We start from the raw sequence: 25431 nt of genomic DNA on the forward strand, positions 1-25431 counted from the left end.
TGTGGGCAGCGCCATCCCCTGGGCTGTATAAGAAAGCTAACTAAGCATGCATCAATCTGTGAGCCAGTAAGCAGTGTCTCTCCATGGTTTCTGCTTCAAGCTTTTGCCTGAGTTCTTTGCCCCGATTCTCTCAGTGATGGGGTGTGGCCTAGAATTATCATCTAAATAAAGAATTTCCTCTCCTAAGCTGCTTTTGGCTTGGTGTGGTTTTTATTATAGCAACAGAAAGGAAATTAGTATAGAAGAATTTTGCCCTGATGCCAATTAGAAATGTGCATAGGTACTTTTTAAAAAACCTCTTGGCAAACGTTGTAGGGTTGTTCCTTTGCCTGGCAGACTTAACTGAAGGAGTAGAAATGCTTAAAGCATGATCACTGGCCAGAAATGTGACTGCTAGAGATGCTTCCTGGCCCTGATAGGCAGAGTCACATCTCTCCTTACAGATTCATGGTTAAAGGCAGTGCCTGCTTGTGGACTTTTGAACCATATATTAAGATTAGAAACATCATTTCCTGATGTTTGTATTTTTCTTATTTTCAATTTGACAAATACATTCCTGCATCCCCCCCCACCCCCACCCCGGGCATCTTTCTTTAATGTGCTGTCGTTGTTTTGAGACAAGGTAGGCCATCCTGGCATCAGGGCTGCAGCCATCTTCTTGCCTCTGGCTCCTGAGTCCTGGAACCCTAGATGTTTGTCACTATGCCCAACAGAGAATACATTTTCAGTACAAATCAGTACAAGTCTTAACTCATGTTGAAATGGAATACATTAGTGTTTATAAAAAGGCGCTTTATTCCCAGAGAGGAAAGTCAGAACTGTTAGTTTCCTGGGTTAGTTCCCTCTGTACTTGGAAAACTGTTTAACTCTGAGTCATGAGAGAATAGGAACCCGTGGGCAGTGGGTTGAGAAGATTGTGAGGTGTGGTGCATCCAGGAAAGTCGGGTCCTGACAGCTTCAGCTCGTTGTATCCAGGAGCACAGCCAGGGCCACAGCTGTCAGACATCAGCATTGGCTGAGTGATGCCAGAAGCCCTAGAATTTAATTTTTTTATTTATTGGAGAGGCATCTGATGATCAGAGGACAACTTGAGAGAAGAACCAGTTCTCTCCTTCAGGGGTCAAACCCGAGTCATCAGACACCAAATGCCTTTACATGCTAAACTTCTTGCTAGTCCAAACCATAGGTTACTTTGAGATGAAATATCCAAACCTAATTCTACTCAGGGTATAAAACCATTGTATCTAAGCAACAATGTTACCTGCGAACACTTCCCAGGCACTGTTCCAGCCACAGGTGTAAGCACCCAGCTCAAAATTCTTCCTGCCGTGTTCCAGCTTAGCCTCGTCATTGGGATCTCGGGTGTCTGGGCAAATGAGGGCTTCTGAGTACCTGCTCTCTCTGAGCAGCCAGGGTGGCTAGGGCCCTTCTGGAGTCAGGGAGTCCTTGGCCACCTAGGTCCCCTTTGGTTCCCTGGGGACTCCCTCCTGCTTAGAAGGAGATCTCTGTGCCAAACCACAGGAGCCACCTCACCAGTGTCTTAATACATCTACGTTGTGCTTAAACTGACAAACAGCAGGAGGTTTGCAGTCAAGAGGAGCAGACAGAAATGTGTGAGCATTCTTGCTCTGTACTTCCTGCAGCATGTACACTTTAAAAGAGAATCTGCCTTCATTTTCCAGCAGTTTGACAGCCAGCCACCAGCCATGGTCCTGGCAACTCTAGGCTCGTCTGTTGGGCATTTTAATGTGTATGCTGCTCTTGGGAGTACAGATGATGCTCAGAGTTTCTCTCCAAGGCCCATTTCCATAGTCAGCGATACAGACTTGGGGATCTTCTCTTTGACCTTTTAAGAAAGCCTCTTTAGACGGTGTTAGACAGGTCATCCTGTAGATGTACCTTCCAGCAAGGGTGTCCAGCCTCCAGGTCACACAGGGCCAAAGACGGTTACAAATGCAGACGAACACAAAATTACTTAAGCATTTTTGCGCTTTCAGTTACTTGTTTTAGATGACAGTGTCCAAAGTTTGGGCGTCTGGTAGTTTCATTTCTGTCACGGTGATGAAATGATGTGACAAAAAGCGACTGCAAGGAGAAAGGGTTTATTTTAGCTCACTGCTCCAGGTTGCAGTCCATCTGTGCAGGGAAGTCAAGGCAAGAACCTGAGGCATCTGGTCACATAGTATCCATAGTCAGGAACCGAGAAATGAACAGGCTATCCTTACCACTCAGTGACCTTGTATACTTACTCCTGTGACAGCCCAGGGCCCTTAGCCAGAGAAGGGAGCCACCCACTTTGAGGGTCGCCCTTTCCACATCAATTAAAGCAACCAAGACAGTCCCCCACAGATGTACCCACAGGCCTCCCCTCCCTGAGACGGTCTTCCCAGGTGATTCCAGATTGTGTCACAATGGCAGTTAAAGCTAGCCAGCACAGCATCCTTCCTAGAGAACGGACGGAGGAAGCAGTGGCTCTGATGAGCATCGCCATCAGGGACCAGAGGACGGACAGATTTGTTTTGAGTGTGTTAGGTATTCAGGCCTCTTGTGCTTAAAGCTAGCATAAAATGTGTCGGCAGAATCATCTTGGCATGTTGCTAATTGGCAGGAGTCCCTATAGGCCGGGTGGGCCCAGAGGAACTGGGAGAGCAAAGAGGAGTCTGTCCCCTCACTCCCCACTGTGTATGATCTCCCCCTACCCCCCAGTGAACCCCGAGAAGGAGCCTCCTAGCCCATGCTGGCCTGGAACTCTCTTTATAACCCAGGCTGGCGAGGAGCTCCTGCCTTTACCTCTTCGGTGCTGCAGTTACGGCACGCTCCACCACACCCCGACACTCTCTGAGGGCTCTTCTTCCGTCACGTTAGCTACATCCGCAGCTTCTGCCTGCAGGAAGCTCATGGGATAGAAGTGGGAGTGAGCCAGGGCTGACACTGGGGTAGGGTGTAAATATATGGCATCAGGGCACCCAGGAAAAGAAAGCCAGGGTGGACGGTGTGAGTGCCACAGCCAGTGGGAATGACACCAGCAAGGAAGCAGCCCGTCGGCCTAAAGTGGGGCTCAGGGAGCAGCCTCAGAACTGGCTCCCCAAGTCTCACCACCTTTCGTCCTCTGTGTCCCTGTCCTGCTCTTCGTAATGGACCCTTGCTTTGCAGGCAGTGGACACAGCCCACGTGGGTGGTCCCCAGGTGAAACAGCCTGGCAGAGAGACTTCAGCAAGAGCACAGCTGGCACAGGCTACCAGAGCCACAGCTGGTGGAGAGAGCCCCTCACCCACTCTGGAGGATGCTACCTCTGTGCTGTGGTGGTGATGATGAGCTTACCAAGAGGCAGCTTCAGGGTGGCCTCATAGGAGGCATGTGAGGAATCCCAGCAGCTGTGTGTTTAGTGTCTCCTTGGTAACAGTAGCCCCTCCCCAGCTGCTAGGAGGAGTGGCTCAAGAGCAGGGTCTTTTTATTATTCGTGGCACTGTCACCCAGAGCATTGGGACCTCAGAATATTGCTGTTCCTTCCCCGGGGTATTATTCCCACCAGCTCTGGTACTCACCCTGTCCACTCTGGTTCTCTTCTCCTGAGCACCCTGATGCCATATATACACCCAAAAGATGCTCCTGTGCCTTCAGAACGTGAAAGCTGGGGAAGGCTGGCCCTGAGGCTTTGAACATAGCCCCACCTCTCCCACATACTGATGCGTACACACAAAACATGGCTTCTAAGCACCTGGCCCACATGTCTGTCAGGATGAACAGCTTTGCTTGCAGTTGTGTCACTAGTTTCTATGTTAAGTGTTAGTGTCAGAGTCCTTGAACACCCACTCTCGCTCACATAACCTGTGTATCTAGAAACGAGGGGCCAAGTGGGCTGGACTCTGCATATTGTACCCTCTCAGGTCTGCTTCTCTGGCCCCTGGGCACTACCGTAAACAAGAAGGTCTGTGGCCCTGAGTTCTTTCCCATGATTGTTACTTGGGATTTTGGTCTGGGCTGGCATGGGTGATTTCCCTTCTGAGGTTCAGACCATACTCAGTTGAGACAACAGCAAAGATTAGATGTTCTGTTGTGGTCCTGTTTTTGCTGTAGAGGCATCTTTGTGCTGGCTCATGCAGATCGTCAACTTGAATGGTTGTAGAATCACCCAAGAGACGTGTCTTTGAGGACGTTTCTCAGTTAGATTGAGTTGAGGTGAAAAGAATTGACCCTAAATGTGAGCGGCAGTATTCCATGGGTTGTAGCCACAGACTGTCCAGCTCTGGAGGGCTTAGCTGAGCACCGGCATGTGTGGCCCTCGGCCTCTTGGCTGTAGTTACAATGCGACCAACGGACTGCACTCTTAAACTGTGAGCCAAGCACAAACTCCTTCCCATAAGCTGCGCTCTTCAGGTGTCTTGTCACAGCCATGGGACAGATGGTCTGTAAAGCCTTCACTTAGCACACTGTGGTGTTCTGCTCCATACTGCATCTCTGCAAACAACTCTAACTTAGCGGTGTCTGTGTGTGAGCTCGCCCACCTGCCAGTGCAGGTGCACAAGAGCGCATAGTCTTCTGACCCCACCCCTTCTCCACCAAAATCAGAAGCCTGGCTTTTAAAGCCTCTGATTGGCCAGACTTGGTCACTACTGACCGGCCACTTGCTTAAGCCCTGCCCCATGAAAACCTCCCACTGAACCAGCACTGAACCAGGCCTGCTAGGAAAGTTCAAAACCATGGAGCCAGTAGCTGGGCGTGGCAGTACACGCCCTCTCTGTGAGTATGAGGCCAGCTGGTCTACATAGTAAGTTCCTGGACAGCCAGGGCTGTGTAGAGGCCCCCATCTTAAGCAACAACAACAACAGTATCCCCAGAAATCCACATGTTTCTCTCTAACAGACCCATTGATGGGACAAACCTTAGACAAAAAAGCAGCTGATTAGTTTGTTGAGTCTGAAGTTGGTGTGACCAGAACTATCCTTCTTCATGGTCCCTGTGAGTCTGAAGCTACTGAGGTGACTTTCTGTGTTTGTTGCTGTTGTTCCCTAGAATCTTTACAAGGTCAGAGGTCAGGGTTGCCACCTCCTCTGTGGCGCCTCTGGGGATCTTATCATAAGGGAGAACTGCCCTATGCACTACATCCCCTGCTACCAGACACTTGGCCCCAGTGGGGGAGCCTGTGTAGATAGTGCTCTTTTTGCCCTGCGGTGGCTCTTCTTCTATTCTCACTGGTTCTCGTCTTTAGAGATTGCAGTAGGGCCACTCGTCTTTGGAATGGTTTTATGGGCAGTTGTCTGCAGCCTTCCTTCACTATTGCTCAGTGGGGCACCACTGGGGTTCACAGCACCCCTCTCTTCCTCACCATCTTGTGCCACGTGAGGCTTCCTTCCATTTACCACGTAGACAGGATGACAGCAGCAGCGTGCTGGGGGTCAGGTATGTGTGCCAGCGTGAAGCCCCATAGATGCGGTCGTGCTGGCTTCTGTGGTCTGCAGTCCGCCGTGGTGTTCACCTGACTTGTTTATTCCTAGGGAATGTCACTAGTGCGTCTGGGTCTCAGATGGCAAGCGGCATCAGCCTGGTCTCCTTCAACAGCCGACCTGACGGCATGCACCAGCGCTCCTACTCAGTCTCCAGTGCCGACCAGTGGAGTGACGCTACAGTCATTGCAAACTCAGCCATCAGCAGTGGTAAGAGGGGGCACAGACCGTGGCCATCCCCAGGTCCTCTGTGAAAGCCAGGGGCTGGGCTCAGTGCCCAGGGCATCCGTGCTCCACTGGGAGCACGGTGCCATGGGGCCGCTATGACAGTGGCACACATGTCTCATCTGTGAACACTTTGTCCTCAATCGCCTGTCTCATCTACGTCATCAACATCATCTACATCATGTGTTCTCCTCCAGCCAGGAAGTAGGCTTTGAATCCTCTCCACTGGTCAGCTTTGCAGATGGGACAGGTGGCTCACCTGTGGTTATGTAACAGGAACGCAGTGAAGCTGAAAACAGATGTCAGATGCTCTGTCTCAGCCTCCTGCCCTACCTAGATCGTTAGCATCTCACCACTCGCACAAATTTTGTACGGTTCAGTCCGTTCATCTGCCTCTCGGTCTTCCAGGACTCCTGGTGTAGCTTCTGAGTTCTGGGGGAAATCCCCTCTGTCGTCTCTTCTAGATTTACACGTTATTTGGCAAGTGTGGCCTGCTTCTTGGGGGACAGATGTGGCACCCTGGAAACCGCCTTTGATGTATGTGTGACAACATGAATTATGCAGTGTGCTTCCCGTGCACTGGCTGGTGCAGCTTGCTTCGCCTGTGGCATTCTGTCTGTGGCCTGTTCACCGGTATTTAAGGGAATTCCCACTGTTGTATGTAATCTATCAGACAGGGTTTGAGAGTCATTTTAGCATAATTTGTTCTAATTAAAAGATTCCACATCAGGTCTTCCCTGTGGACCCACCAGCTGCTGCGGCAGGACGCTTGCTTTGGGTAAACACCATCTTACTTCTGGTTATCCACAACACTCCCGACAGACGGGGCCGAACAGTTGCTTCCGGCCAGACCAAGGCTTCTCAAAAGTGAGAGAGAGGCGCGGTCAGAAAGGTGATCTGAACAGAGGGCCGTCTAACAGATAGCCCCCCAGGAGTTGGCTAGAAGGGCAGGAGCCCAGGCTGCTCCCACACACTAGGGCAGGCACAGCATGTGCCACCTCCCTCTGGTTAGCACTGTCACACCTGTGCTGCACAGGTCCATCTGGGGCCAGTCCCAACCCCCACCACTTTTAAGGAGCACAGAACCCTATGGGACACTTAAGTCAAGTGTGTGTCTAAGTGCATCATAAGACCTCTTCTCACACAAACGTTCCTCTGCCATGCCTCACGGTAGTAACCAAGGAGACACCCGTGAAGGAGGCCTTCCCATGATGTTTTCCTTCTCACGTAGTTGATACAAGGCCCTTCTCTTTGTACTCACTCTACCCGTCACCTAACCTCGACCCAAACACATACCCGCCCGTCTCTGCGCTGCCTGTCCGGGTCAGCAGCAGCTTGCCCGCTGGCACAGTACAGGCAGAGCCCAGAAGCTTTAGGATTTACCTCCACCTGCACTAGTTGAAGGCCTTGTCTTCGGACCCAGCGCTAGAAGTCTGTTTTCTCTGCCTTCTTCATCCACCCTAAATGAAGACTTCCGCTTCCGAGACTGTTCCATCTTTCCCGCTTTGACACACAGGTGCCCCTGGGGCCTCTGCCTCTAAGCAGCTGTGAGCAACTCCTAATTAGATAGATGACTTTGTAGTGGGTAAAACTGGGAAGCAGGAGGCGCTGGCTAAATTAAGAGGAGAAGGCAAGAGGAGCCCATTCTGTGAGATGGAATGCCCCACTGCTTTATGGCTGTTACTGTTGTATGGCATTACATTTAAATACCTGAGGTTTAAAATTAAACGTCTAATATAATTTGGCATTGCTAACGTGAGCCCAGCATCTGCCCTCAGAGAAAATCCAGACAGCTCTGTTCAGGGTTTCAAATTGCTGTCTGCTGGCTTGCGAGCCACACCGGGGATTGGATCCCTCTTCCTCTAAGTACCACATGCTGCGCCGTGTAATTTTTTAACCTCAGAGTATATTCGTCTTGAACTTCTGTGCTGAAAAAGGCTGTTCCAGTAGTACATGAAAAATTAATTTTTTTACATTTTTCCTCACTCTCCTAAGTGTTTGACAGAAGTAATTTTTGCAGCAAGAGAGAATAAAAAACTGGTGGCTGTAAATTCCTGTCCTGGAACCTCTTGTGTAGATTCTTTATGGACCCAGAATTGATCTACATGTCAGATCCTGTTGTGGTCTCAACTGTTTATCACCGTAATGGCAGTAGTGAGCCCGAGAACACCAACTTATAATCCTGGGTGAAAGAAATTGGTGTTTGCAGTCAATGAAGAGGAGCTTAGCATTATTGATAGACCCAGGACAATTATCCCTGCAACAACTATTGGCTGAGGGTTTCCTCTACTCTTACTGGAGGCCTGTGGGTTTTTTATTTTTTTATTAATCATCTTCTTAGGAGTAATTTTCTCTGGAAGTGTTAGGCAGGAGTGAGCATGCCTGCTGCGAGCAGGGGGCCCTGGAGGGCCATCTATAGCAAACTTGGTTGTCGTAGCATACTTCAAGGCAAAGTGTTTGTTTTAGATGCATCACCTCTGTGCCAAGGGCAAGAGCCGATGTCACAACCTCCGTGCATTAGTCTTCCGGTGTTCTGGAGTGTCTGGCCCCGCCTGCTACTCCCCGCCCTGCCCCCCAACACCACCCATACCCACACCATTCCTTGCAAGTGCCAGCCTCCTCGGCTGATGGCCTTTGCTGTGGCAGCAGTGTTGATAGCTCCACCCTTTCACAGATTGCTTCAATCCAACAGTTTATCTTCTGCCTCAGTGACTGGCTGCCAGGGTGAATACATTTCTTCATATGACTCCTCAGCGCTCTGCCGACTCCCGTCAGGGTCCCAGGCTCGTGCAACTTTGGCTGTTGAGCACAAACACCATTTGGTCTTTTATGTTTCTACAGGGCAGTGATACCTGACGTCTTTGTGTATGTAATTGTACCTGCGTGCCTGCTTGATTCTGTGTGTGTGTTCTTCTGTGTGTGGGCTCTGGTTAATTATTTGCCATCCTGGTAGGATATATGGTTATTAGACTGTGGGTCCTAATATGGAAGTTCTTGAGTTTTGCTAATTTTCAGGTCCTTTTCCCATTATGGAAATGTTTTTGCATGGCTCTTGTAATGTGCCATAGCTCTCTGTTAATTGTCTGCACTTTGTTTTTGTTGTTGTCTTATGACTTCTGCTAGAACAGATGGGCTCCAGAAACCATGCTGTCCCTCTGGGTCCCAAGGATAAAGACTATATCTTCTTCAGTTTCTTTGTTTTGTTTTAATTTGTTGGTTTGAGGTGTTTAGTTTTTGAGGTTTGTTTGTTTTGTCTTTGGGTAGTATACTGGCAATTCTAGGGCCTGACCAGCAGGTGGCGATAGTGCGATGCTGCTAGGCTTTAACACTGTTAATTTATGCAGCTTTAATTGGAGGGAGGGTTAGAATGTGTTTCATGCCTCATATCTGACATTCATTCCCTGAGAACCGTGACTCACTAAGACCATGCCTTGAATAAGTAGCCACATTCACACAGGTCTTTCTTACATTCTTTTCCCTCTGTGGTTTTGTTTTCTAAGGCAGGATTCACCTGGAAGTAAGGTGTAGTGTTATACAAATTACCTGCCTTGTGCCTGGTGGGAGAGATGGGGGTTTTCTTCTCCCATGGCTCCTGAATGCCCCTCCACTAGGCCCTCCCAAAGCCTCCTGCATTGGAGAACCGTCCCCTGCTTAGTCAACCTTAAGCCCCTGAGCGCTCATGTCTCAGAGCCTGGCACTCCTGTCTCAGCCCCCTGCACACACACCACACTAGGAGGCCTCATTAGGAGAATGACCCAGGCTCCATTCTCTGCATGTGGTTTGAGAGAAAGCAGAAGCTTCCTGGGTAGCCAGCCACAGGGGGAAAGGTGGATTGCTTTCCCTCCTGATCAAAATGCTATAACTTTGTACTCTGCGTCCTTAGTTCGTGGCTATCAGCTATTTCCAGCAGTAGCTGCTGACCCAGAAGTAGGACAGCCACATGCCACCCTAGTTACCAGGACAGAGACCAATGACTCTTATGCCTGAAGGCAAGCAGGCCTCTTACCGCAGCCAAGCAAAAGTCTAGGAGTATTTGAAACAGATGGCCAATACCATGAGTCATTATAGCCCCACTCTCAGAATCTTCTAGACCATTGCTTCTCTACCAGGGGTGATTTTAGACCCCTAGGGAATAGTCATTGGTACCTGGAGACATTCTTGGTAGTAACAGTGGTTGGAGAAGGGAGATCTTATGGGTAATAACCAGAGATGGGGATAAGTGTCCCACCCCCAGAAGAGTTTTGTGAGCAGGGGTCAGCTGAACCCACATAGCAGTGATGCCTAGGCCTGACTCCTGACACAGCATATGGGCTTTGGGTCCGTGTTTCCTACCAGCTGCCACTACCACACTTCCCAGGACTCAGTAAAAATCCTTCCAAAGGGCTAGAAGCCAGCTTCCTTTTTTGAGGAAGTCACTGTAGGGCCTTGACCCCAGTCTGCGTTCTACACAGCTTCTCCCACTGCTCCCCCAGCAGTATCGGTAGCATCAAGAGCTCAGTGGCAATCCAGTTGCCGTTGCCAGTGGGCACAGCATGACATTCACTCAAGAGTATCTTATCCTGGCAATAGGAGGAGAGACTGAAGGATAGCAGAGGCAAGTTCAGCATACAGCTGTCTAGAGGACACGGGTTTCACCACTGTCACTTAACTTAGCAGCTAATGCCATTTGCCCCACAAGCACATATTGACTGTTTACTGTGCCACCCCGCCACCCTGGGCCTGGGAGTAGGGTAGGAGCTGCACAATTCCAGTCTCTCCAGGATGGAGAGCGACAGATAATCAATGAGGAGACCAATTGAAATGTATCTGTCAAGGGAGGAGAAAGTGAGTAGGCTGAGAGATGTCTTCATGATCAGGCCATCCTGCGTGTGTGCGTGTGCGCGCGCGCGCGCGTGTGTGTGTGTGTGTGTGTGTGTGTGTGTGTGTGTGTTACTAAACATGCTTTTACTGGCTACAACACACCAGTCTGCCCCAGTCAACACGTCCAGACTGCCCTCTGACCTGGTACCTTTACCTGAATCCTCAACCAATCAGAAATATGTACAGAAAACTGCGTATCTGTACTAAACACGTACACAAATTTCCATTTTTTGTTTGACCTTAAGGTAGAATGCATCTTGCTCCAGCCTCCACTACAGATTGGTGGGGAGGCGTAAGTGACATCATGTCTACAACCTCAAAGCGGATGCGGTGATCTTCCACGCATATCCGACAAGACGTTTATCCCATGGTTGAATGCCACTATAAGACCTAGAAAATGCTCATTTGTAATTTGGTCAGAAACTCAATCTGGGAATCCAGCAGTGTGAGAAATTTTAATCCTGCAGTCATGAGCTGTCTCGTGTGTGCATGTGTATGTAGATGCACACGTGTGTGGAGGCCAGGGGTCAGCCTCATGTGTTGTTCCTTGGGACACTGTCCACCTTGTTTTTTGAGATGGGGTCTCTAACTTTTGCTTGGAATGTACCAGTTTGGCTAGGCTGGCCAGCAAACCTGTCTCTGCTTCCGTGTCTCAGCTACTCCTCTATTGTGATAAAATGCCACGACCAAGGCGACTTACAGAAGAGAGGGTTTGTTTTGTTTCTAGCTCCAGAGTGCTAATAGTCCACAATGGCAGAACAAAGGTAGCTGACATCTCTGAACAGCAAGCAGGAAGCAGGGGGAGGGGGAGGTTGACGTGAAGAACTGTCAACGCCCACTCCAGTGACACGCTTCCTCCAGCAACTCCACACCTAAATAGAGACTAAAGCTGAGGACCAAGTACTCAGAGTCCAGACGCATGGAGGACATTTTATTCAAACCACCGTGCTCCCCAGTGCCGGACTATTTTTCAGATGTTTTTGGGTGTTTTCCTTGAGTACATGTCTGTACGCTGTGTGTGTGCCTGGCAGCCACAGAGAACAGAGACGGTGTGGATCGCCAAGACTTGGAATTACAGACAGTTATGAGCTACCATGTGCCTGCTAGGAATCGAACCTATGTCCTCTGGCTAGTGCTCTTTACTGCTCCGGCCCCTAAATTTTGAAATTTCAAGTACACACCACCACACTTAGATTTTTTTTTTCTAAAGCATGAGTTCAGAGTATTGAACTGGAGTCTTCATACAGACTGAGCTCTGGCTCCAGCCTAGGTAAAATCTGATAGCTCTCAGCCCTTCCTTGCCTCCTGTGTTAGCAGCTGTAAATGTACAGAGAGAGACCTTAAGAAAATAAGGCATGAAAAGAGAATGGAGTGAGCCCTGAGGAGGAGCAGTCAGGAAGGTCTCAGGAGATGGCTGGGGGGACACGGACTCACAGAGGCAGAGGTCAGCTGCGTGTCTGCTCAGGGCCAGCCTCAGGTCCACTGAACATTTTTCCATCTATGTTTATGTTCTGTAGCTTTGCATCCTTAAAGTTCTGTCAATGGACGTATCTTATGTTAAATCCCTGCCTGATTATCCGACAGATAAGATTATTAACAGAAAGTGTTATTAATATTAATTACACAATGATACTAAAAATTTTATATGGCAGAAGCAGATGGTTATTTAAAACGAGTTAAGTTTTAGCCCTTTTATGAAGAAGCATTTAAACATATTTAGTTATAAATGCTATTTTAATTGATACATTATTTCTACAGTGGGGGTTTTAAAATCTTACTGCAGTCGCTGGGAAGTGTTTCTATGTATATTACAGTCTCTTAAAACATTCACTGACTTGCAGAAAAACAATCATAATGCCATTTCAAAGCCAGAATGGGAGAGGCCTACTATTCGCACACCCCCATGGTTCTCACAGCTGCTTGTAGTTCAAGAATTCGTCACCAGTGTGTGAACAGCTGTCCAAGGTATTAGTCATGGAAATAGCACTCTGGGTTATCTTTTCTAGGTGGCCATGCTATTTTTAAATTTTTATTAATTTTACTGTTTCTGAATCCTTTTCAGGATCTGCACATAACTGAGATAAGCATAGCACTTGAGAAGTATTTCATACAAATGGACTGGAATTCCTTTATAGGTATCAAAAAACTTAAAGCTTACTTTCTCAGGACTGGAAACTCAGCTTGAAACCAGCTGTTGGCCCTTAGTTTGACAGCAAGTGTTGTATTAATGGCACCAGGTGAAGATGCTTCACCCTCCCCCAGCCACACCCCCCAGCCTCAGCTGACTCTCACCAAGCCAGGACTGTAGCCCCAGGCCCTTCGCCAGCAAGTTAGCTGGCTGCAGTCCAGAAGTTCGTTTCCGCACGTGATTAGATGCGTCTTCAGTTTGAAGCAAGCTCATAACTTGCATACATGGCAACACTGATGTTTTCCCGTGAAATGTGTGTTCAAGTATAACCTGTAAGAAGTGTAGTGATAGCACACACACCAAAAAAAAACCCCTAGTAATCACAGACACTGACAGAGTTCAGCATACAGTGAAGTACTCGACCAGGCCTCCTCTCCAGCTGTGTTTCCTTGTCTCCCAGATATTCTTGACAGGTGAGCAGAGGCACTGGCATGCTCATGCATCCCAGGCTGAGCATGCCCAGTGGGTTCCACTTAGCTGCTCACTCTCCATGTAAAGCCTGTGAGCCCTGCTGGCTTTGCAGTATCAGCCTTTTGGGTTTGGGTTTGGGTTTTGTTTTGTTTTGTTTTTTTCATTTTCCTCTGCTACTCATAAAGTAAGAACCACATATAACAAGTTATTCCAGTGACCTAAACCCCCCTGGGGGAACCAGCAAAATCTGGCTGCTGCTGGCTCTAGTGTGTGGATTATTCATCAAGTCCCTTGAGGACCACAGCACCAGGATGCAGGATCTCTGTTCCCGAAGAATGGAAAGTTCCGAGGCTGGGAAAGACAAAAGATAAGGAGGCCTTTGGCCAAACGGTGTCCTGGGGTCTAGAACTAGAAAAGGCCCGCTTGACTGGCTGAGGCTGCAGCAGAGCAAGAGCTCTTGCCTGGGGTAGAGGAGACCCTGAGTTCACTCCCCACCACTACAGAGGGTGAGGAATGGGATGAAAGAATCACACCTGTTTTCTCCTTTTCTGTAGCCATGATCCAATTGGGGAGACAGACACTCAAAATAGCCATGAAGCTGCTTCCTGGGAAAGCGAGGTATTTTGCTAGTAAGAGCCCACCTGGCTGTGTGAAAACATCAATTACTTCTCTCGATACTGCGATCAGACACATGACAAAGCAACTTAAGGAAGAACGGGGTTATTTTGGCTCACAGCTCTAGGGTAGAGGCCATGGCGTGGGGAAGGCATGGTGGCAGGAGTGGGAGGTAGCTGGTCCCATTGCATCTGCAGGGGATTGGGGGGGATGCTGCTTGGTTGATTCTAACTCCATCCTCAAGGCCCTCAGCCCGTGGGAAAATGCTGTCCACATATAGGGTGTATCTTCCCACCCGAGCCTAATCTAGAAACAGCGTTACAGACGTGGTCACAGGTGTGATCTTAACCATCACCATCAAGGTCTGTGTTGGAGTTTGAGAATGTGGAAGACACGGTGTACACAGCTGCATCCGATCCCGGTTGTAGTTCTGATGTACCGGATTGCTCACCTGGGGAAAGCTTTCTCACCTGGCAGTAACTGAGGCTCCTCCTGCTCAGCAAGACCACTCAAGCTGTCAATCAGCAGGACTCCGGGAGGGCCAAGCCAGAGGGGTGCACCAGGTATGAATAGTGAGGAGAGAGGCCAAGCGATGGTCTGAAGCCGTGTGCAGTAGTGGGGAGCAGAGGAAGGTAGTGCATCCTGGGAACAGGGCTGCAGTTGTAGAAACAGGGTGCAGTGTGTGCAAGCATGTGGAGAGGGGGCTCCTAGGCTGGGGAGGCTTCAGGTAGTCGCCACTTTTAACCTCACCCTGGGGGATCAAAGGCAGCTGCAGGGGAGAGGATGGGAATGCAGTGTGCTTTGATGGATAGCAATCGCAGATACCACCTCTGCTGCACCCACTCCTGACCCCGCTGCCAGACACAGCAGGCTTAGGCTTTTGCTTAAGGAAAAAGAAGGAAATGTCAGTTATTATGTTTGGGAACACAATCTTATCTTTTCGTTTGATTTTAAAGCAGTTTTCCCAAAGATCAGCCATCAGGTCTGAGTGATGTGTATTGACAAAATTTTAACCATGGAGAAGAAAATGCTTTAAGCCCCAAGAAATCTGACCCTGGTTCTTGGAAAACTTTGATGGATCAATTTATCATTCTTCCTTCCTTTTTCTTTCTTTTTGCCCCCCTTCTTTTTTTTTTTCCTAGAACAAAGCCCAAATTCCAGAATCAGTGTTAGGAATCACATGATGAAGTGCACTGGAGCAATACTGTCCGTTTTTTTATTTTTGAGTGGCCTAACACAAATGCTAAATTACTCATTGTTCTCTGCCCAAAGTGATAATAACCTTAGTTTTCTTCCCTGTACAAAAGTAATTAGGGAAGCAGAGGCAGGCAGATCTCTGTGAGTTGGAGGCCAGCCTCGTCTACAGTGTGTCCAGGACAGCCAAGGCTACACAGAGAAACCCTGTCTCGAAAAAACCAAAAAGAAAAAGAAAAAAGGAATCAAATCCAAAACATTGTACATGGCCAGGAAGCCCTCTACCACTGCACTGCATCTCACGGCTGTCCTGGTTATTAAACATTAGTGTCAGCTTTAGGGACTGCTACCCTATTGTTTTTTAGATATATATATATCTCTTTGTATCTCGCCTCAACGTGCACAAGAGCTCGTGGAGGCCAGAAGAGGGCATCAGACCCTTTGAGCTGCACCGGGTGGGTGCTGGGAACCTAAGTCAGGGTCCCCTGAAGAGCAGGAAGCGCTCTTAGTTCCTCAGCTACCTCTTGGATCTTCCTTGCATCCTTATTTCTTATTTTGAGTGGAAAAGACAATAGGACACGGTTTGTCTGAAGTTACTGAATCATTTCAGAAACCTGTGCTTCACCCAGCAGCTCAGAATCAGAGGGTGTCCATCTCCCATGTTCCTCACATGTTCCATTCTGGTTGCATTCACTGTGAGCGGGCAAGTACGCCAGATGACTGCATCCACGTTAACACACCAAATTGTCAGTGCACAATGAGCCTCGTGCCCCCATCCCCTACCCCCCTTTATTTCATTGGGCGTGGCTTCTGCAGCGTCAGAGTCAGAGCCAGGGGAGGGTTCACCTGGCTAAATTCTAAGAGTGGGGCGTTCGGGGGTCATCACAGAAATCTCCATTTACTCTTCTCTTAATTTCATAGCACAGATCTCCAAAATGGAGACAGGGTATTTTCAGTATACCTTTATCAGAATCGTTTATATCGTTCAGAGATTATACATGTTGAAAGCGGGCATCTTGCCAAGTGATACAAACAACCATACTTTAAAGAGCCTCTGTGTCTGTGCATCACTCTGCCACTGTGAGAAATAGGATTGCGTTAGTCTCTGAGGGCTTTACACTCCAAAATTTTCCATTTGTTTAGACTGGGTTCTCACTGTGACACGGGATGGAACCCACCGTCCCCACTGACTTCAATTTCCAGAGCATTGGGATTGCAGGCACACGACAGACGACTGTCCGTGTCGCTTTGCTTTGCTTTGTTTTGTTTTGTTTTTTTAAACCAATAACATAAATTGGTTTTGTTCCACCAGCTTTCCCAGGCCCAAGAAAGAGCTGCCATACACATGTGTGCACACACATGGTGGGGACAGGCACAGGGGTGTCCTTGTTAAACCAGCAACTCTCTGATGCTTCCATAAATATTCTTCCTAAGTGTCATCAGTGCTGTGGTCCTCTGAGGCTGAACCTCACCCACCTTGTCCCCTGACCCACCCACCCCTGTTGCTGTAGCTACAGGGCTGTCTGTTCAGGGTCACTGTAGATTAATTCTCAGAGGAACCAGAACCTTCAAAGCATTCCGCATGAGCAGAGAATGAAGGGCAGGGATGTCCCGTCCCACTGGGTAACCTCCATCATTTGACTGGGGCGATTGTCAGAGCCCAGGTGTGGCAGACAGGCTGGGGAGTGGAGACTCTCTTTCAAGTAACCAGGCCTTCCTTTTGAGGCACCGGACACCGTGATCTTATCTCTGTCTTCTGCGTCTGCTGCGTGCCACCCACACTCAACAAAGGCTGCGGAACCATGAGGCTCCCTCATGACCCACCCACCTGCCTCCTGTTTAGGAATCACACAGGAGGTTTTCAAACCTCATAGATGTTTACAAGGTGATAGTTCCTTGACATGGGCAAGGGGAGGGTGGATTTTTACAAATTAGCATTTGATTTCATTTTTTTAAAAATTCCCTGGTATTTTCCACAGTTGCTTTCAAATATAACAAAAGGTTACATGTAACCCCCAAGGGAAAATAAGTTATAATTTATCATCATAATATGCTGGCAATTTATTCTCTGTGTTGCTCTGCCTGTAAAGACATGGAGGCAGATTTATCAACTGGTAGTTAGAAGCCCTGGGTTTTAGGTTCGCCTGTGAGTCTGCTGCATATGGGCACACTGGGTACCTTTGTTTCTCCTGCAGCCTAACACTTGATTGTGTTCTTCATGCTGCACTCACCTGTTTTGCAGACTGACTGTCTGTCCGTCTCACCCCTCCCAAACCCGTGTGTGTGTGTGTGTGTGTGTGTGTGTGTGTGTGTGTGTGTGTGTGTGTGTGTGTTTTCTCACGTATATATGTGCACACACGTTTGGAAGCCGAGGTCAAAGCTGGGTGTCTTCCTTGGTCATTCTTCATCATATATTATGAGACATGTTCTATCACTAGCACTGGAGCTGGCCCATTGGCTCAGCTGGCTGGCCCATGAGCTCCTATAATCCTCCTGTCTTCCAGCTCCTAGTACTGAGGTTACAGTCATGTACCATTACACTCAACCTGTACATAGAGAGTGGGGATCTGAACTCAGGTTCTCATGCTTGCAAGGCAGGCCATTTATTGACCGAGCTAACTCAGCAGCCCCTGGTGTATTTTTTTTTTCAGGATGATGATGATGATGATGCAGCATCTATTCAGTGCTTGATGTCTTCTGTACAGTAGTCACATTATATAATATTAAAAGTAAAGGAGGGGGTCTGGAGACAATGCGCAGTGGTTAAGTAGCTCTTCCAGAGAACACAGGTTTGGTTCCCACCACCCACCTGTAACTCCAGCTCCAGGGCATCTAATACCCATCTTCCGACCTCCTCAGGCAACAGGCACACATGTGGTGTACAGACAGGCAGACAGACAGAACACCCATACACATAAAATAAGTTTATATGAAAACATAAAGGCGGTAGGTTAACACCAGTACATACACGACAGCCACAGAAGGCTGAGACCAAGGCAGAATTGGAAGGGACTGGCTTCCATAGCTACTGGAACTGGGGAGCTGAGTGGTCTGTCTCACTGTGTCTCACGCAGCTTTAATCATAGCGTTTCTGAAAGCAAATTACTCGAGAGGCTTTCTAGTGGTTACCAAGACTTCTCCCTGTGAAGTAACAACTCTTTAGTACAGGCAATGTCTGCCTGGTGCCAGCTCTGGGTGGGACATCTTGAGGTCAACTCTGCTGGGTGGTGTTCATTGGAGAAAGATGTCTGTGTATATTGCATAGTCCGCAGGACCAAGGGAGGCTGTTATCACCCCTGGCCATCCATCCTAGGACTCCCCAACCTCAGGCTTCCGTTTGGTAGGCAGCAGTCAATGCCATCTCTCTAAGGCAGGCTGTGTGTGGGTTACACTCTCCTCCAGAACCGCCCAGCTGCAGCCTGGGGTTCCTGTTTCACTTGCTCTGGCTATTGTAGTCTCTTGCAAAGCCTGACTGGTGTGAGAGTGAGTCTGTCTGTCCATCCATCCACCTGGTACTTCACTGGCCTCGTGGCACACAGCCCTGTATTACTACTTCTTCCAGTGGAGGGGTCCTTCTGTCCTGCAAAGAGAAGAAAGCAGGTGCGGGGAGGCATGTCCAAAGCAAAAGTTAAGGACTACCTGTTTCACATGGGGGAAAAAAAATCAAACTGTGTTGTAACCACAGCAACATAGTCTGAAGCCAGGCTGGATTTCGAAATGCCCTTATTTTAGAACCATGTCACATGACAGCCTGACTGTCCCCAAAGATCATTAGGGAAAGCTCTGAGCTTCTGGAAACAGTGTAGTAGTGTGCATCCGATGTCCTGTAAGAGCCTATTTTCATAGACATGCGTCTTAAAAACTGCCCTAATATTTAAATATACAAAAGGGTTGATTTATGACTTTAAAAACCGAAGCCCATCTAAGCAGTGGGAAATAAGGGTGCCAGCCAAGGCCTGTGATCTGTGAAAGAAAAAAATAGATTGAATCGGATTGCTTATGCTTTTATGGCATTTAGCCCTGACTTGTTGGGATGAAATGTCAAAATGTCAAAATCAGTCCTTCCAAGCCTGTGTTTCTACAGGTCAGCTTTATGCAAAGCTACAGCACCACCGGAAGGTGGGAATTAAGGGGCGGAGCCACAGGAGCAGCTACTTTGGCATAATTTGCAAATTATATGTGTATTTTGCAGAGAACTTGAAAGTGGACGTCTTCAGGACCTTGGACAGAGCCATTCGGGGCCTGGCCTGCTAAAAGGGATTTTCTTTTATCAGCAGCTGGGAATATTATGTCTTTACTCGTTGTTACTTTTTTTTTTTTTTTTTAAGAAACAGCTAAGTTTCCAAAAAGGGGGTAGAATCATGCCATCAAAGAGCAATCATACATCTAGTTGACTTCTGGAGTTTTCGCCTCGTAGATATGCCTGGCCTCTTCCCCGGCTGGCTCAACCAGGACAGCCCTCCATGGGAAACAGACTCTTTGTAATTTAGCAGCTGTAAGCACCGAACTTGAAAAATGGTTGTGGCTGATTATGTAGAAGGAGATGAGGCTGGAAGGGAGTGGGAATCTCTTGACATGATTTCATTCCCACCTCCCAGCCCTGCTCAGCCTGCCTTTGCGGCTTTTCTAAGTACACTAGGTTAATTTAAACTTTGTGTGGCTTGCATTCAGCTAAAAATCAGCTAGAGAGCAGTTTGACTTTTTTTTTTTTTTTATCCTTAAATATCAAATCCTGACTGACACAGCCAATTGCTTTCCTCCGTGACACAGGCTTACCCCATCTTCCTCGGGCGTTCTGAGTTCCCCTATTACTGTGTGGTCCTCTGAAATTGAGGGATGCTGTTTGGTGCCCGTACATCCTCACACTTAAGGCACATTCCTCCAAAGCCTCTGGTTATATGAGCAAGAACCAGGAGAAACCCAGAAACACCACAAAGTGCAATGAAATAGCGTGGTGTGGTAGGGCTGTGACAAGGAAGCAAGAGCGTGAAGGATCTTGTGACACATACGCTGCCACCAGCAGGAAGAGCCGTGGGTCCTCTGACTCTGTGCTGGAGATGCCGCCGGCCTTGGCCTTATGGTCCCAAGCACGGACAGACGGGCTCTTCCCCCTGCCTGCCCCCCTGCTTGGGGAATCCAGCTCATCCTCCTTCCTCCACCTGCCTATAATGCAAAGTAGATTTTTTTTTGCATTTTTTAATTTAATTGCTTTGTAGTTGCACAATGACCTTTCCCCTTTCTTTCTTACTTTCAAAGTCTACTTTTTAGGTGAAATTCACGTCACATACTTCACTCACTTGAAGTGTAACTTGTAGTTTCTAACATGGCCACGTATCTCTGAAACCTTTCCTAGGTCAGCTTCGAGAGAGGAGCCCTGGACCCTAAATAGTGAGCCCAGTTTGTGCTTTTTTTTTTTTTAAGGGCTTTGTAAACATATTTAGTAAATGAGAGCTTTATCCAGCTGGTGACCAGCTCTCTTAAATTCCAACTTCCTCTGCAGAGCCTGAGGTGTAATTGAAAGTGGCCAGGGAAGGAATTCTTCTCCCCTGGACCCCCTTTCCAAGCTGGCCCCTCCTATTGTGTGCCTTCCCTCCCTTTTTTTTTTTTTTTTTTTTTTTTTTTTTTTTTTTTTTGTAACTCCATCTGACACTGTGTTGTCTTTCCCTTTCCCCCAACACCTGTCATCTTCCTCGCCCCCCGCGGTGTCCTGCTGCCCCTAGCTGACACTGTATACCCCTGCGGGCGCTGCAAAAGGGAAGCACACGATAATGGCAGTCTCTGAAACATCTTCAGAGATGGGAGTGAAGTCAGCCTCCTCCCGCTGAAAGCTCCGTCAAAAGCTCCGTGCTCAGGGCCGAGGGTTTGAACTTCACTTCACATTCACCTTTTAACAGGGACCCGGGATGGTGTGATTTCCTCCAGCGGCAAAGGTGGCCTCGTCTTTATTTACCAGCCGACACATCCCTCTGAGCCTCAGAAGGGACAGAGGCCCTATTAAAGATCCAAATGAGTCTCCCGTTGTTGACCTGGGATCAAAGCAAGAGGCCTTTAATTTTCTACTTCCCACAATGACTTGCTGTTGAGTCTGTGGAAGGCCTTGGCCCTCAGCGGATTCCCCCCTGGCAGTGCCCAATGGCTCCGCCTTTGATAATCCTGAATTCTTTTAATACGGGCGGGGTGGGGGGACCCTAAAAGATTTTAGCAGTATGTTGTTCCTAACACAGCCAAAGAAGTAAGTGAAGGTACCTGTGGGCACGGAAGCGCCATCAGCGCCCGCGGTACACATGCCACCCTTGCTCCTTTCTCTCCCGTTGCCTGTCTTTCCTCCTTTTTGTTCATGGAGATGTGTGGTTCTTAGGAATACACGGTTGTAAAGCATTTTGTATCCTTGTGTGTGGTGGCCAGCCATCTCTGCAGCGCTCATCTGGGTTACAGTGGCTCTTAGTAGCAAGTTCTCCTCATCTTGTCTCCAAACTCAAACCCCCGAGGAACACCCCTCGGGAAGCCCCGGGGCCCCATACTGCCTGAAGTGCCAACTTCCAGGGATTTAGGGAACCCGGAACAGGTTTGACTCGGGACTTACACGTGAGAAATCGTGGAAGGGTGACCCTTGAGGGGTTCAGGGCTTCCCAGCAGACACTTCCTGGCTCCCCGCCCACAGAAGCTGTAGGACATGGGAGGGAGACGCTGGCTCCCTGTCTGTGGAAACCCCCTCCGTGCACCTGGCACAGGCACTTCCCAACATGAGCTCCCCACAACAGTCCATTGAGATGGGCTCAGCTAATGATCGGCTGGGCAGATAATCGGAGGAGAGTTAATTGTGAGGTTCGATATAGCATCTTGTCGGCAGAGATAAGTTGTCACGTTTTCCACTTGAGCTGAAACTAAATGATTGTAAAATAAGTTATGAGTGTCCTTGGGCCTGTCTGCCGGAGTGATAGCTAAGAATACATTCCTGGCCCATCAGTCTCGAGCAGGCTGCTTGATATTTATGCGAGCGGAATGTTATTTTATTCTCCCTCTGGTCATGCTTGTCAGCTCCCCGAGTGAAAAGTGAAACTGCTTCTTTGACTCATACTTCACGTGCCGGAGCTCCGAGAGCCTGCAGATTGTGATCATTATTGCTCGTGTTATATATTTGGGGGGGGGGGTATGTGTTGAACATTGATGCCCGATTGGGAAGAACTAATAGCCAACATTGAATGTATAGGATGGGCCAGCCCTTCCTGGCTGCACAGCCCGTATCTGGGGGAACCCTGCACCAAAGCAGATTCAAACATGAAGCAATGGGTCACCGGCTCTTTTTTCTTTTTTCTTTTTCTTTCTTTTTTTCTTTCTTTTTTTTTTTTTTTTTAATTTCATCGCCTTGCTTCACCCTGCTTCTCTCCTGTGTTTAACTCCACAGACGGAAGCCTCTTGTCTTACTGCCTGGTAATTGATACAAAATGAAACATTCCTAGGCAGTCGGGAGAAGTGGTGGGCTCTGAGGGTGGGGCCAAGGGACATCCTGTCAGGCTTGAGGAGCAGTGGGGAGTGAGGAGGCTCAGCGTAGAGGCCTCACATACTGTGACTGCTCGTATTTTAGACCAGGGGATTATTAAACAGCTCCTGGGGACTCTCAAGACCTGAGAGTCAGGGCATAAATACTTAGGCTGCAGGTGCCTGTGTGCAGACTCTGGGTGAGTAGAAACCCATCACCATGGCCATGAGGCTGTCAGTCTGGCCCGCTCAGGGCTCAAGCCAAGGCCACTTTCCCTGCCTCCTCCTGTCTTTCTCCTGTGACCAAGGGATTTGCTCCCCTTTTGAGACCCATCATTCCTCATCATGACTGTCATCTTCTCCGTACAGGCTGCCCAGCATGCCCTGGTGCCTGGCTGTGGATCTACTTTCTGTCCCAGCATGTTTGGCCTAGCATTTTCCCCCCTCAGGTATCTGTAGCTTCATAGCCCCATGAAGAGGCCAGACTCCTAGAGGGTACCACATCAATGCCTTCCCTACTGGTAGGAAAAGAAAGCTGGATGGGGGTAGATTCCAGACCATGATCCATGGAGTGTTTAGACAGTGGCACATACAGAAGATGCAGACCTACAAAGTTATCTCCTGCCTCCATCTCTGTATGAGCAAGGTCTTTGTGCCCTGTGGATCCCAGGGCACACAGCGATGACTGGTTCACTTCTTTCCTTGTCTAAGAATAAATGTAAAAAACTCAGAACTGGTACAGTTGCTTTCTGCCTCTCTGGCCAGACCCAGAAGCGCTCACCTCCGTGTCTTCTATAGTGTAGGATACTGCATTTTTCTGCCCATACCCTCCTCGTGACACAGTGGCACCTCTGTCTTCACATTAGTCTCAATTGCTGGGCCCGGGCCGCCCCCCCTCCACTGGCCCCAGAGTCACAGTCACTGTATGTGGATGAGTCCTCTGTCCCCTCTCTGTTTATCTGTGGAGTTGCATGTCTGCTACAGATGGGGTCCCTTCAGCATTATGTGTTCCAGTGGCAGGGCCCAAGAAAAACAGTCTTTTATTGAAGGTATCAAGCAAGAAATTAGATAGGCATTCTTTACAGGCCTTAGAAATGGGCTCCATGGGGACAGGGGTTCTGCCCTTTATTCTTTGACAGCTGCTGGCGCAGAGAGCATGCTCAGTCAGTGTAGGCTAAGTGTAAGCGAGACTCTTTCTCACTGCCTGTAGATCCCATTCATGGCTGTAGCCGTTCACCTAAAAATAGCTTCTAGGCAGTTGGAAACTTGCAGGACAGCGGTGGACACAAAAGCATGCTTGTGGTGAGTTTTTAAGGACATGGCAGAGTTGATTGCACCCCACTGCTCCGCTGGGGACCAGCAGTCCCCTCCCATCTGGGTTTGCACCTCGGGCAGTCAGTTCTAAAATTCCCCACGGCTGCTGCCCTGGTGACGAGAGAAAATGCAGACCCTACGTCCATGAAGCTGACCTCCTAGCCAGCCAATGATGCTCCTGTGGCAGATGCTTATCCTCATGTGGAGAGAGCCAAGCCAGTGAAGCAGGGAAGGGCAGAAGCTATGGGCTGGCCTCTCACAGACTTCCTCCTTGTGTTTTGTGGTTTTCTCCCTACCTTTCTGTGCAGACCTCACTGTGCCTTCCCTTCTGAGGAGGGGCAGATGAACCACAGCAGATGCAGGAGAAACAGACACTGCCTCTGGAGGCCTGTCCACTCAAGTGGCCGCTGTCAGGAGCACTGGTGAGGACAGCTGTGGCCAGGAGGAATGCTGTAGTGAACTTTGCTTCAGAGAACAACAGAAAAGGGAGATTGGGCAAGACAGTGCACAGATGAGAGTGGTGGAATTGGTAGACAGTTGTAGAAGTCTGTCCCATTTGCCATGTGGTTCCTGCATGCGCTCTAAGCGTCTCAGAGAGGTGCTGGTGTATGTCGGGCAGCAAACGCTAGTTTAATCACAGTGCATCCCACCCCTGTGTTGGGCATTACGGGATACTGCAGGGAAGGGATGACTTCACTGCCCTGAGGAACTCTGGTTAGCTGTAGACCACTAACAGCCCGCTGCTGTGTCCATAGTCAGACCCAGGCAGTAGAGATGTCACATGGTAGCATAGGAGAAAGAATTCCTGACACAGTCACAGAGGTCGCAAAACTGAAGCAACACGACAGTGGGGCACCCAGGCTTATTACATGGGAAGGTCTTTGGGCAGTAGCAGTGAGTGGCTTTGCCTCCCTGCCTGATGAGTGAGCCCTCTAGGGACAGGACAGGTGTGGACTTCTGTCAGTGAGCCTGGTGCAGAGTGAGTGGGTCAGGGGATGTGTCCCTTGAAGTCTGTGCATGAAATATTTAAGAGGAACAAAAGTGTTCACTGTCACATATTGGATACAGAAGGGGAGCTTTCAGGGTGGGTGGCCATCTTGGAGTCTGGGAAAGCAGACTGGGGAGTTGTTTTGGTTTGTTCGTTGGGTTCGGTGGTGTTGGTTTTTAGTTGGCTGGCTGACTGGTTGGTTGGTTGGGTTTTGATGTTTTGGTGAGCCTGGGTCTCACTACATAAACTAGTCTGTTCTGGAATGCTCATATTCTTCTGCCTCTGCCTCCTGATTGCTGTGAATAAGGCGTGTTGCCACCACACCCAGCTACAGGCTACTGTTTTCATTTAAACCCTTATGCTCACCACAACCACTGCAGCCTGCCTGCCGGAACACAGGCTGAAATGGGGCTCAGGACTGCCTGCTGCTCCTGGAGTACAGACCACCCAGGGAGTGGGGTCGGGGGTCAGCAGCCTGAGCTGGACCAGAGCCTGGTCGAAGTGGAAGGGTGGTAGCATCCACAGATGGAAACAGAAGGTGGTGGGTGCCCATTGCTGTGTTGCACTACGCAGGGATCTTGGAATGGTTTTTCAGTGGTGAATCCCCAGCCTTTTAGAGGGTGGTGGTATTCAGACAGCAGGAGCCAAAACAGGAGACAGTGCTGACTGATGGTAAAAGGACTCTGAAAACTTCAGTGGGGGGAGATGTGATA

General features: G+C 48.9%; 1 protein-coding gene across 6 annotated transcripts in view; it reads left to right on the top strand.

The window, feature by feature from the left end:
- Nucleotides 1–25431, top strand: part of AGAP1 (ArfGAP with GTPase domain, ankyrin repeat and PH domain 1) — a 431164-nt gene that overhangs the window by 303750 nt on the left and 101983 nt on the right. For 4 of the 6 annotated variants that reach the window (XM_084779501.1, XM_084779502.1, XM_084779503.1 and 1 more), the window contains one exon: nt 5496–5654. The exons of the other annotated variants lie outside the window; for them this stretch is intronic. In XM_084779501.1, coding sequence (XP_084635627.1) covers nt 5496–5654 — 159 coding nt within the window. The remainder of the gene's footprint in view (nt 1–5495; nt 5655–25431) is intronic. 6 annotated transcript variants of the gene reach the window in all.

Source organism: Acomys minous (genome assembly GCF_964271855.1).
Source record: "Acomys minous genome assembly, chromosome: 4".
Taxonomy (NCBI): Eukaryota; Metazoa; Chordata; class Mammalia; order Rodentia; family Muridae; genus Acomys; species Acomys minous.